Consider the following 13,307-nt stretch of genomic DNA (forward strand, 5'->3'; position numbering starts at 1 on the left):
AGACCACAGGAAAACCTTCAGGCGAATACACATGCTGTAATCTTTGTTGGAATCTCAGAAAACAAGTGTTTGCTCATTCTCTCCAGCTGTCCAGCAAATATGGCTTTAACAAAATTTCCCCAGTTGGCTTTGCAGGGCTAAAAAATCCTGTTTCTTATTGTCCCTCCAAACTTGCAGCTACGTTATCTTAATAGAGAGTTAACGGAGAGCTGTCCGGAGCTTATGGTCAGCCACAAAATATCTCTCTTTAAATCCTTCTCAGTTTTCATTGGCTGCAGAGACAACAGAGAGCACATGCCCTGCAGACGTTAAAAAAGAACACAAAAACAAACCCTCTCATTTGTTTAAACTTGAACTCCAGAGGGTTGATGGGAGGTAAGTTTTGGGGTCATTGGTGTAAGAGTGATTCCCCAGCATGCCTACCCTCCCTGCACATCAAAGGTCCTCCACGATCGACGGTCGAGCGAAAACAGCTGGACCTGAGCAAAACAAAGATGATATAAGCAGCTTCCTACTCCTCAGCGGCAGTGGCGGCACCACAGCAGTCAGCGATGATAAGGCCCAGTCTATATTGTGTTTGAAGTGCCGTGTCCTCCCCCCACCTTCCACGGCATCCAGCTCCACCGAAACCAGACAATTTAGAGACTCGTGTAATGCAAGAGGAAATATAAACTGTGATCTCTTGAACTCTGTCAAAAGGAAAGGTCTGGCTTTTGTCTCTTTGGCCATTTTGGGGAAGTAGTGGGAGTGACTTAAACTTACAGCGAATGATCTGTGAAAGCATTCAAACATGCCTTCATGTCACTGAGGGGAGACTGGGAGAAGTAGAACAGAGCCGCGCAGGATGTGATTAGACATAAAAATGATATACATGTGAGAAGAGTCCTCGCTCCAGTTAAACTCTGACAAATAACTTCCTTTGATGCAGATATGGAGATCTCATTTTTACATCAGGCATTGTGATAAAAATCCTCATACACTTCCTGAAACAAATTAGACAGCGTGAAGCTTTCAGTATCTCCCAATCTACAGATGTAACAAAGACACAACAGCAAAATAAAGATGCTTCTCAGATGACTTAAACATGAGTCAAACAGGATAAGGCTGCCGTGACTCCAGGCCCAACATATGGACAGAAAATCTTTTTTTTAAAAACGAGGAAATTTTCCTGGATGGTGCCCAAGGAGGAGGTAAACAGTTTCACGGGATGCACAATTTCCCATTGGATTTAGCTGACGGCGCTCCGGGGCAGAATGACACGGGGTCAGCGAGGATCCAACTGCAGAGGTTGCCAGGAACAAAAGATCTTATTTTTGTAGTCTCAGCTGCACTGTGAAATGTTTATTTTCTAAACAGGAACTCTTTTTCTTTAGATACACTGACCGGGATCCGAAAAGAGTGAACTTTCTGTCCATTTGCATGAATCCAAACAAATTACAAGGTTAATGGGATAGAGCTGTGAGAGGGATTATGCAGGATTATGTAAATGTAAGGTTAATATGGTTATTGTGCTCATGCTGTAGGCTGATGAGATTACATTTAAATATGAATCTGGTTAATACTCTAACATTATACTAATGTATTTATGTTTGCCAGTTAACATGCAACCTTTGTTTGAACCTTTAGCCTTCCAATCAAGCATATTCCCAGCATCACTGTTAGGGTGGGAAGTTTCACCCTCTTCTCCTTTTTCAAGGTTTGAAAAAGTCACAGAACTGCTCGATGTTGTGAGTTCACTGTTTCCTGTTGAAAAGCAGCTTTGAAGGCACTGGATAGTGAACATCCAGAGCATGAATGAGTTAAACAGCATGGTTGATTAGCCGTTAGCTACCACTGCTAGTTGACTTCATGTTTGAGGGGCAGGGGTGAAAACAATAAAACTGTCACCTGCTTTATATGGCTTTACAGGGTTTTTTTTTTAAGATGTTCAGTTCAAGTGACTTCCGGTATTAGAAGATCAGATATGGTGGCACTAGTCCGACTTGGTAGGGAGTTGAGGTCCTCGGCTGCACCCAGGTACTCTCGATTTAAGGGGCACTAAAAGGAAAAAATCATTAAATCTTATCCATTTAGAGGGCACCAAAAAGGGCAAATTATCAAAACTTTTGCCCTGTAGAGGGAACCAAAGAGGGCAAATTCTCAAAAGTTTTGCTTTAAAGAGGACACCAAAGAAGTCAAATTTCAGATTCTTTGGTCCTCCAGAGAGCACAAAGGAGGGAAAATTTTCAAACTTGTCCATTAAGAGGGCATCAAATTGGGAACCTGACATATTTGTCCATTCAGAGGGGCACAAAAGAGGGCAAACTGTAAAAGTTTGTCCATTTAGAGGACACCAACAAGGGTACCAAATGTCCATTTTTTTCTGTTGAAGGGGCATCAAAGAAGAAATTTATCATATTTTGTCTATTTAAAGCAGGGCTGTCAAACTTAAGACCCAAGGGCCAAACACCGCCCATGGTACGGTTACACACAGCCAGCAAGATCCTATTACAACTGGCCCACTGGTATGAGGTCTGCAGATTTCCTCCAGAATAAAAATATGAATTTAAACTTGATGATTTAAAATATCCTCAATAAGTCATAAAAATATGAAGAAGTCAGGAATGAGAGAAATTTATTTGTGTTTCATTTCAGATTTAAAATTTTGCTTTGACAATTAAGATGTAAACTTATGATTTTGTCATTTTGTTTTGCATTTTGACCTTTTAGATTCAGAATTTTAAATTTTATCTCATATTTTGACCTTTAAAATGTATGATTTTGACTTTCTATCACATAAATTTGCCTTTTGAAATAATTATTTCAATTCTAAATTTTATGTTTTGACTTTTTGAACAAAAAAGTTGGACTCTTTATCTCAGATTTTGAGTCTTTAAACTTATCATTTTGACTTTTTCCCCCATAATTCATTGCCAGTGAAAATGAGGTTTCCAGTTTATGGTTATGTTGACCCTGTTGGGCTCTCAGGTTAGACCTAAATTCAGAATCCGGCTCCTACTGTGACTTAGTTTGACTCTCCTGATTTAGAGGGCATCAATGAAAGCATTTGCCATGTTTTGAACATTTATAGGGCAATATAAAGGCCCTCAAAAATGTATATTTGGTTATTCAGGGTTAGGGTACTCTTCAGAGTTTGTGCTACTTGTCATGTCACCATTAATCATTATAATAGTACTCGCAGCTCACCTGGTATCTTTACCTATAGATCTCCACCCACCACCACAGCTGTACTAATGTCAGCAAGCTCCATAGAAGAAAGGGACGGAGTGAGATTCTGAAAAAAGGCAGCTAAAAGCATGTTTAGACAGGGTCCAGAATCTCCTCATGTACCTGATGCGTATCATATTTTGTCCAAAGCAGGGCACAGATATTAACTGTAGTACCATCTTAAAGATCTACTGTTGTTTTATGCTCATCTTTCCCTTCAACAGGTGCACAGAAGAATTCCCCAGCATGAAAAAAGTTAATGCAGAAATGGAATTGAGGCGCACACTCAACCCTCTCCACCTCTGTTCCCTCTGATGGCTGGTGAAGAGGAAAGACTCTGCCCCACCGTCCTGCCACAGGCATAAAGAGTACTCTGTAAAGAGGATGTTCGTGCCATAAACTTCTCCTGCTGTCAGCATACACTGGTCTGTTACAAACTACTATATACTATCATGGCTCATAGAAAGCTACTGCTCCAGCACAAAGCCCTTCACTTTGAGTGACATCTCTGTCTCCGATTTTATTGACTTTAGAGAACAGGAGGGTCTCCCAAAGCCCCCTTCACCCTGGGGCCTCAGCGACGTCTGGTGAAGGTGTGAGTCAAGGATCTCAGAGCCAGGCTGTTACGCCACCATCTGGGCCTCTGAATTAAACATCAGCTTGGCAGACGGGCTCCCCGCCTGAAAGCTTGAGGGACCGGGAACTGAAGCCAATTAACCCGGGCCAGCTCTATTCAGACCTTACTTTGTAGCCAATTAAGTGGGCATATTATAGAAAGGGATCAAAAGGAAGAAAAAATGATTAGGGTTTGGCAAACAGAGTATTGTTTGCATAAAATCACAGAGCCGAAGGAGAGATCTTTGTTGCTGGATACGATTGCAGTCATCATAAATCGAGTAAATACATTCAGAGTAATCATTAACAACTGGGTCCACTCGAGCAAATCAACGTTTGCTTACAGTAATGCCAGGATAACTGAGCTCTTTTCACTAAACTGTGGAGTACTGAACACGGAAAATCTCGACGTGACATCAGAAACTTTGTCACATCATGTCAGGGTGTCATCAGACTCTACAGCTCAGTTCCTCTTTCCCTCAGTGTGAGGAAATCAGAGGAAGCCAGGCTTTCTTGCACAACAAATAGGTAATATTTAGACAATCATGTCACAGACAAAAGACACATTATTTATTTCCCCTTCTATGAAGTAATCATGTTTTTGACCTGTGATTTTGATGATTTAAGCTGATTTTTATACAAGAAAACAAAAATATAGTTTGACTCTGAATAGGATAAACTTTTGTAGGTTGGCAAGCTGCAGACAGCGGATGTTTTAGCTTTCATATGAGGGCCTCTTGATAATATGACAAGGATGTATCCTCATACTGAGCAGGGTTAAAGTATTAGTATGTTTTTATTACCCCGCATGCTGGGTTTAAAATGAAGTACTTGATATGAAGGTTAAAGTGGTGGCTTTGAGCCTTTAGGGCGTTTGTGGGTGTTCAAATGGAAAGATATGTACATCAGTGTGTTTGAACAACCATACCTTATTACTACAACTGTACAACGATTTAAGTCCAGTAACATGTTTAAAAGGGGCTTCTTTGTGTTGATGGTGTGCCTTGAGATTTTTGCTTGGTCTTAAGCATGCCTTGTGCAAAAAAACAAACAAACAAACAAAAAAAGACAAAACAACAAAAAATGTCAGACAACAGAACTTTCATTTAACAAGCACCTTGGCCCTGCTTAATGTAATATATATCATACTTATGTGTCTCAAATACTGTAAGAAAGCTCACTGTGGTAAAAGCCTCATCTCATATACACATTTGCATTCACTAATCTATTAACTGTAACTCAAATTACTGCGGTTAAATGCCTCACTTCATATGCATATTTGCACTAACCTACTTACTAGAAACAACAACAGCTCAAATGCCATAAGAAGGCTTTCTGCAGTAAAATGCCAACTTCGCAAACATATTTGAGCAAATTAATCTACCTAGCACACTTCTAAAGCTATCTGTTTTACATCACAAAAGCTGCAAGTAATCAATCTATTCACAGTAACTCAAATGTTGTAGGAAGACTGTGGTAAAATACCTCACCTCTTATACAAGAATGTTTAAATTAATTTACTTACTGTACTTTTCACTAATTTAATCTATTTACCATGCTCACATGCTACAAATAACCTGGGCATTAAGAATATGTGTGCTGCAGTAATGTCACGTGAATTAAAAAAAGGTATGGGACAATAAAGACAAAAGAAAAATTAAGAGAAATTAAAACTCAAAGATTGTTGTAGAAAACACAGTAAACAATAATGACTAGGACTTTTTTTTATTGTTCTCCCATGTCTTGAGGGGAAAAAAGCCCCTGGCCAAAGTGAGGCCCTAAGAAGACTCTGGTATGAGGCCCTTCCAACTCATTTGATTCTGATTTACTAAACCACTGATCTGCATGAGGAAGTACTATGGTGTCAATTAATTCCTGATCAGAACCAGCATGGGAACTTCACAGAGTTCTATCATAAATTCATAAACTAAACAATGGCTGAAGTTGACATGATGAGAGAGGTTGCACAACAACTTCATTTAGGGGACAGACCGACATGATGAGAGTTTCTGTGCAGCAAGTATTGGTGAGCAGGAGGGAAAGATGGCTGTCCAAACCTTTTGCAAATCAAGTAACATGAAAAACATTTAAGAAGGTTTACAGCTCTTAGACACAATATTAATCTCAATTGTGAAAATCTGTTTTGTCTCGCTAAGAGCAATTATCCTCTGAACTGGCAGTGATTTATAAATGACAGTTGTTTAGTCAGTTTAGTTAGTTTGTTATTTGTTAATTAAGATCCTCAGACCAGTTAATTCCAAATGGATGTTTATATAATGTGTTACAGTGCAACATGATTTCTGTAATGCACTGATCTTTTACTTTGGTGCTGACACAACTGCAATGGATGCTGAAACAGGGAAACTCAAACGCTGCGCCAGTGACTCTTTCAGCTGACAAATAACAACACATTCCTCAGCTTTTGTCTTGTGCAGCGTGAAGTTCTGCAGACTCTAATTTCAGAGGTGGAGAGCTGGAAACAGACTCCTCTTTGGCTCAGGTCAGCTGTGATATAAAACACAAGGATACCATCTGTTTGCTCCAGTTTTCTTCTATGTGTTGAATACACGCGTGCCTCCATGCACATCTACACTCATGCCCTTCCTAGTGAGCTGGCATGCAGGGAAAATTCTTGGAGATATAATCTTTATAGCACTTGTAACAAGGAATTCATTGCTTTTAACTCGATGTACGCCCCCTCTGAAAAGCTAACATTTTACATCAAACTATTCCCTCAGGGTAGGAAAACGTGTAATGATGGTTAGACTAAAAGAAACAGGTGTTCTTCTTGCTATGGGTGTCTTTGAAGGTGCTGAGGGTTACAGAAAGTTTGTGAATCACTGCTAATTGCATGAAATTATAGTCATGGGGTGCAAAATGAAGTCACTGTATTGTAGCTTGCATTAACAGAGTTATGGTAATACTTTAGAGGCTGTAGATGCAATAAATAAAGGAATGATGGGTATTTCTAAATGGTAACCCAACAATAGATCTGCTTTACTGGAAATGCTGCAGGGGATTTACAGAAAGCTTGCTAGATTATTATAATTTGAGTTGAAAATTGTATTTGACGGTATGAAAAATGCATACTCAGCTTCAGATCCACCAAGTAAAATCAGAAATGCTTCACTTTGAGACATGCAGGAATAAAAACCACAGAGCCAAATGAGGTCATCATAAAACCTCAATGATCCCTGTTCAGGTTTCTGTGCAACTGCATGGTGCAAAAGACTTTTTTAGTACGATATATAGCACTGGATAATGTTAAGACAAAAGACTACACTCAACTGCCACTTTATTAGGTACACCTGTTCAATTGCTTGTTAACACCAATAGCAAATCAGCCAATCACATGGCAGCATCTCAATGCCCTTAGGCATGTAGACATCGTCAAGAAGACTTCCTAAAGTTCAATGGGGAGGAAAGGGGATTTAAGTGACTTTGAACGTAGCTTGGTTGTTGGTGCCAGACGGCCTGGTCTGAGTATTTTAGAAACCACTGATCTACTGGGATTTTCACGGACAACTATCTCTAGGGTTTGTTCCGAAAAAGGGGAAAATATCCGGTGAGCAGAAATTGATGTCAGAGGTCAGAGGAGAATGGGCAGACTGGTTCAAGGTGATAGAAAGACAATAGTAACTCAGATATACTTAGTAACTCAAATAGCCACTTGTCACAACTAAAGTATGAAGAATACCTGTCCAACCTGGTAGTAGCAAGGTGTACCTAATAAATTGGCTGGTGAGTGTAGTTTCATAATTCCTCTTTTAGTTCTTTCATGCCTTCCAAATAAAACAAGCGTACTTCTGCCTGCAATTGATATCTCTTTATATGTGCCTGAAGGCAGTCTGCATACATTGAACAGAGAGTAACATTATGGTTTTGTGGATTCCTTAAAGGAGTATTTCAGTGTTTTTGAAGTTGAGTTGTATAAGTTCCATAGTAGTATTGGTATTAGCCTTTAGTGATTTCAGGGAGCTTGCTCCTCTAAGAAGAACTTGTTGTTGTACCGGCCAGGAAGCTAGTCTGTACGGCATAACAGATGCGTACAGTTTCTCCACAGAATTTAGGGAGTTTTTGTTAAAAATGGGCCACAAAACAGTGCTGGCTCAAATGTATGTACTATGAGAAATGTATAGCCTAGCTTCATGGCTGGTACAACCAGTGAGTCCTTCCTCAAGGACTTAAAAAATACTGAAATATCCCTTTAATTGATTTGATCAATGTTTTTACCATAACAATCGTTGGCTTAGCCAAAAACTGTTATGTGGGTCATGTGATATATTCAGAATTGTTTTGACCACACTTGTTTTGTAATTTGGTCCCATTTGCATCACTGAGGTGACTCAAGACGTTAGTCACGGATCATGTGCATTGCTACACAAATTGACATTTTTGCTGTGTTAAGAGAACTAAGAGCAGACTCTTGACTAACAGTTTCCTTTTTCCTAAAGATTCACTTCTCCTTGAAGGGCTCCATCAGTGTGCTAGTTACACTCTAGTCTCAAAGAAGCAGGACGGCTTCTTAAGCAGCTTGTCAGTTTAGACTCAAGGCTAAAGGAGAGATTTGTCTGAAGAAACATTGGGTTGTCTTTTTTAATTATGGCAATTGTTTCTGCTGTGTTTGGTGCCATCTTCCTGTTGGGATCCATCAACCTCTCAGCTGCAAAAACAGACACTTGTGACTTTTACGCTGCCGTCGGACAGAGCCTGACTCTTCCTTTTATCTACAACGGACTGACAACATCACATGTGCTAAGATGGACTCACAACAGCACCATTGTTTTCTACAGGCAGCAGGGCAGGGTTTCTGTTGGAAAACAAGCAGACATCACTCCAACCGGATCACTTATCCTGAAGAACCTGCAACCATCAAGTGCTGGAGTGTATCAAGCAAACGTGTTGCTCCCCAATGGCACATTTTCTAAAACATGGTCTGGCCAGCTCTGCATGATGGAGAAGGCACCGAAACCTAAACTCACCTATAGCTGTGACTTCAAGGCTAGTGCTGTTAAACTGAACTGTGATGTGGCTAAAGTTCAGGGTTTGGTGTTCTCATGGACACTGGATGAGAAGACTTTAACAAGTGAGACAAGACAAACCCTGAGTATATCCTTGGCTCAGCTAAAAGGAGAGAGGAGCTTCACTTGTAGCGTGGAAAACAAAGTCAGCAAAGAGAGGAGTGACATAGTCCGTCCAACCTGCAAAGCTCCTTTGCCGTCACCGCCACCTTTAGTCTGTTTCAAGCCCGCTGTTGTGGTGGCTGTGCTCGGAGCAGGGGCCACTCTCATTCTGCTTCTGCTCATCACCATCGCTGTGTTATGCTGCCGCAACAAATTCAGGAAAAACCAAATGAGACCAGAGGATACAGGTGCAATCAGGATGCTTCCTGTGATCAAACAGGAGCAGGACTCCATCAGCCCAGAATACGAGACCATGCACCCAAATGAGGACGATTCACCCGCGATCCTGGAACCCTCAGTCAGGGAGTGTTATGAGAATGTCTCTCAGCCCGAAGCTCAGAGTGAAAACAAGCCTCCTCAGCTGTCCACCGCTGCTGAGGGACAACAGCCTTCACCGGTGCCAAAGCCGAGGAGGAAAGGCCCTCAGATGCAAAACATCTAAGCGTGCCTACAACCCTTATCACGGCAGGAAGTTAGAGGAAAAGACATGCTTTAGCTTGATGCCCTGCTACTGAGCCTGAATGAAGAAAAGCACATAATAACATGTATGTTTGTGTCATTTATCCTCTATTAAGTCTGGTTCACACATAAAGTGCCAGCAGTACTGCAAACATGGACTTCAGATTGATTTGCTGTTGACCTTTAATAGCTGTTACCACTTCTGTTAATACTGCTGTTCTGTTGTTTAAAGGAGTAAAAGATCAAAATGGAAAAAGAGAAAGCAACTGACCCATTTTTCTCTGAGCTAAATGGGATTTCTTGTTGCATTTGTTTTGAAGTTGTGTTAAAAATTCAGCCTTTTACTGGTCTGGTTTGAGAAATATTTTGGCATTTGAAAAAAGCATTGCATGATCTCTACTGTTTATTAGGAAATTTAGGATTGTGGTGGATCTTAATTTTGATAAGATTTTTTTCTATTTGTAATGTTTAAAATGCTATTTAATAGTTATTGATCTGTAGACATTTTAGGCTTGTCTTCTTGGAATAAAATAACTTTAAGACAAGGGAGGAGGCTGTTGGTTCATTAATTTCACTGATAAAGAAATAAGGTTCAGTCTGGAAGTAACGGTTATGCCATCATTGACTCTTCTGCCCACTGATTTCAAGATCAAATGATTAAACATTTAACACAGGGTTGCTCAATGACGATCACAGTTTGGGGTGCTGGGAAAAGTCATTTCATATCATGCAGGTGGCTTTGGACCAGTGGTAGAGTCCCTCAACCAGAAGGTCAGAGGTTAGAGTTTCTATAGCACATGTCAAAGTGTCCTTGCACCTCAAGCTGCTCTTGCTACTATTTCAGCAGAGTAAGAATAATTTTGAGTGGGATTAGTTAAACTCATTGGCACTTCAGCATTGTCTGTAAGTGTGTGACTGTGGTGTGAATGACCTGCAGTGTAAAAGTGCTTTGAGTTATGCAAAGACTAAAAAAGTGCTGTACAACTTTAGGTGCATTTGTCATTATGATGTCACGTTGCTGTGCAGATTCATATTTTATTAAATAACTCACATGTTCAGGATTTTCATAGAGAATTAAAAGCCGCTCAGACCAATTTTGGGGTTTTTCAAAGGAACCCTGCATGTTACAACATGTTAATTTCATTTAATGAACATTAGTGTCTACTATATTTGTGTTGCTTAAAGAAACACCTTAAACTCTAAAATTTTTGGAGAAATGAAGACATGCTTTTCCATGTATGCTGTCATTGTGTGCATTGAATTTTGGGAAAGGATTTCCTCTGGCAGTATTGTTCTTCCTTTGGCATCTGTTGGAGTTGACTCACCTCAGTCAACTCTACCTTATCCTTTAAGAGCCACATTAAAAACGATCAAACTCTAACATGAATAATTTTGAGCAATCAGGTCATCCCTTACTGAAAGTACTGCCTTATATTCCTGCATCCAATGATATTCTCACATATTGACTCCTGCATAACCACTTATAGGAGCAAAATCATAAACTGATGTTGTTAAAATATGTTCCTGTATCCACATATAAGGACAAACAACCAGGCATGCTCATACTCACATCTATGGGCAATTTAGAATCACCAATTAACAACACAGGCATGTTTTTGGTCAGAGTGTCGAGAGAGAACCACAGATGCACAGGTAGAATATGCAAACTCCACCTCTGAGTGAGATTTGAACCAGGAGTCTCCTCGCTGCACTGACCTCTGGGCACTGAACATCCACAGTTTGAACTGATTTTTTAACTCCCTGAATCCTGTTGTTTCATATTTGATACATACTTTTATGATACCTCTATCTAATCAATATGATCATAAATTAGTAAAAACAACAACAAAAAAAACAACTTCTAAATACAATCTGAAAAATGATAAAAATGCCTTCAAGTGGATCATCAGTTACCAAAAACACCTAATGTATCAAATGAGATACAGAAAATTTAAAATTTTATCAAAATTTGGATTATTTGGATTTCAGTAGAAAGTGAAATAAACATTTCAGTTCCAAAAAAATTTCTGGCTATAATTTGTATTTTCAGGCTTTAAGGGGTTAAAATAGTATGATACTTACTTTTTCTGGCTCTTATGGGTCTTTCCCCTGACAAATATCCCATATTACCTAAAAAAAATAATTAAACCAATTAAAAGAAACTAAGTTTTCTAGAAAAATGAAAACTAAATCTACAAAGCAGTTAAATACTGACTTGAATGGGTGAATTTTATGCAGTCACTTATTTTACATATTTGTATTTAATTGATATTACTTTGCAGAAATCTATTTTCACTTTTTCATTAAAGATGTTTTTCATCATAATTGTATTTATCAGATTAATTTTATTCATCAGTACAATTCTTATGTCAGATTTCCCCAGCATGACATTACAATGCAAAAGGAACACACAAGATCATTAAATACTGTACATGGAAAAAAACATGTCTAAAGTGGATGAGGGGAGACTACAAAGAACCAGCATCTACTAAAACACTGTAGGGTAAATACTATAGTAAAATAATATACTATACTATGTATAATACTATTATGATAAGACTTTGCCTTTTGGTAATAATAGTTGATGTGTCAGAAACAATGGACAGAAATATCTGACCTTTTTCTGACCCCTTTTTTCCTGTTTCACAACTGTTCACTATCTGACCTATATTCTCCATGTGAACATGACCACAATGAAGACTATTTTTAGCAGCACGACTGTTGTTAGTGCTCACCGTACATGCTAATCTATTAAAATTAACACAAATATTCTCTGTAACAATCAGCTATCTCTCTCTGTTGACATCTAGTGTCTGAAATTAATAAAGGTTGTGTAAACTCATCATTTATATCTAAATTTGTGTGGAAAACTACATTAAGCAGCTTATCTGTGTCAACCTCATCCTTTTGTCCCAGCTTCTTACGCGTCAGCATTCTTGCACTCCTTAAAATTTGCTTGCTTGCAAGAAGTTATTAAAGGGAAAAAAAATCAATAGAGGAATGGATTAGCTAAGGCAAATATCTATTATCTCCGATGGGTAAATGGTAATCCACACATGAAAGTGTTTGCTGTCTGGCCTAATGCTGTGTGACAGCCACATAATGGATTCCCCCTGAGCGTCATCGCCTAAAACTTACAAGCCAATGTCATCTTTTGTCGGGTCCTGCTCCGCTCCTGCTCGCGTTACAGGCCTGAAATTTCAGTCCAGCCGGCGGGGATTTGCCAGTAAAGCTGGTATCAGCTCCTGGAACAATGCCATTTGTCTTTCTTGAGAAACACTGAGATTCAGCTGGCAGCTCGCCACGTTACTTCCCCTCAGCAGCTAAAAATGTGCAGCATATACATAGACCATAGAGATATAGTGACACATGTGCACATACATAGGCTTACGGTATTCCTACACACACAAGGGACTATATTTCATGATAAAACTTAATGAAACACATCTCATATGCCTTTGCCAGATCTGCCCTGGATATGGAAGAGGAAATACTTGTGAAATGTGTTTAATCAGCGGCTCTTGGAGTCTAGAGGATATACCCTTTTGATCTTGCAGTGTGTGCGTCCAGGAAAAGGGGCAATAACCCATGAAAAGTATTTATACTCATGTCAGATCATTCCAGCTACACTTTTCTTGTTGTCACAGACTGCCAAGTATGGAAAAAGTAGAAACCAAATCAGAAAATCAAAGGTTGGCCATGCAGCAAAGAGGCTTTTTTCATCAGATTGGTCAGAAAATACAGAGTTTATGACCTGTTAGCATTCTTGAAACAACTCTTAAAAATCAAACTGACATTTAACGGCTTTGAAAACCACTCTGTTTGCAGCAGTAATCTTTAAAA

General features: G+C 39.3%; 1 protein-coding gene across 1 annotated transcript; it reads left to right on the forward strand.

Moving 5' to 3' along the window:
- Window positions 1–8,301: 8,301 nt before the first annotated feature.
- Window positions 8,302–10,148, forward strand: si:dkey-11f4.20. Its single transcript, XM_041795906.1, has one exon. The coding sequence runs from the start codon at window positions 8,425–8,427 to the stop codon at window positions 9,445–9,447; it is 1,023 nt and encodes a 340-aa protein (XP_041651840.1). The 5' UTR covers window positions 8,302–8,424; the 3' UTR covers window positions 9,448–10,148.
- Window positions 10,149–13,307: the final 3,159 nt, after the last annotated feature.

The sequence above is a fragment of the Cheilinus undulatus genome, linkage group 9 (assembly GCF_018320785.1).
Source record: "Cheilinus undulatus linkage group 9, ASM1832078v1, whole genome shotgun sequence".
NCBI classification, from domain to species: domain Eukaryota; kingdom Metazoa; phylum Chordata; class Actinopteri; order Labriformes; family Labridae; genus Cheilinus; species Cheilinus undulatus.

Bases quoted from the DNA above. Each gene is read 5' to 3' on its own strand.
- si:dkey-11f4.20 (XM_041795906.1), top strand. From the start codon at position 8,425: ATGGCAATTGTTTCTGCTGTGTTTGGTGCCATCTTCCTGTTGGGATCC.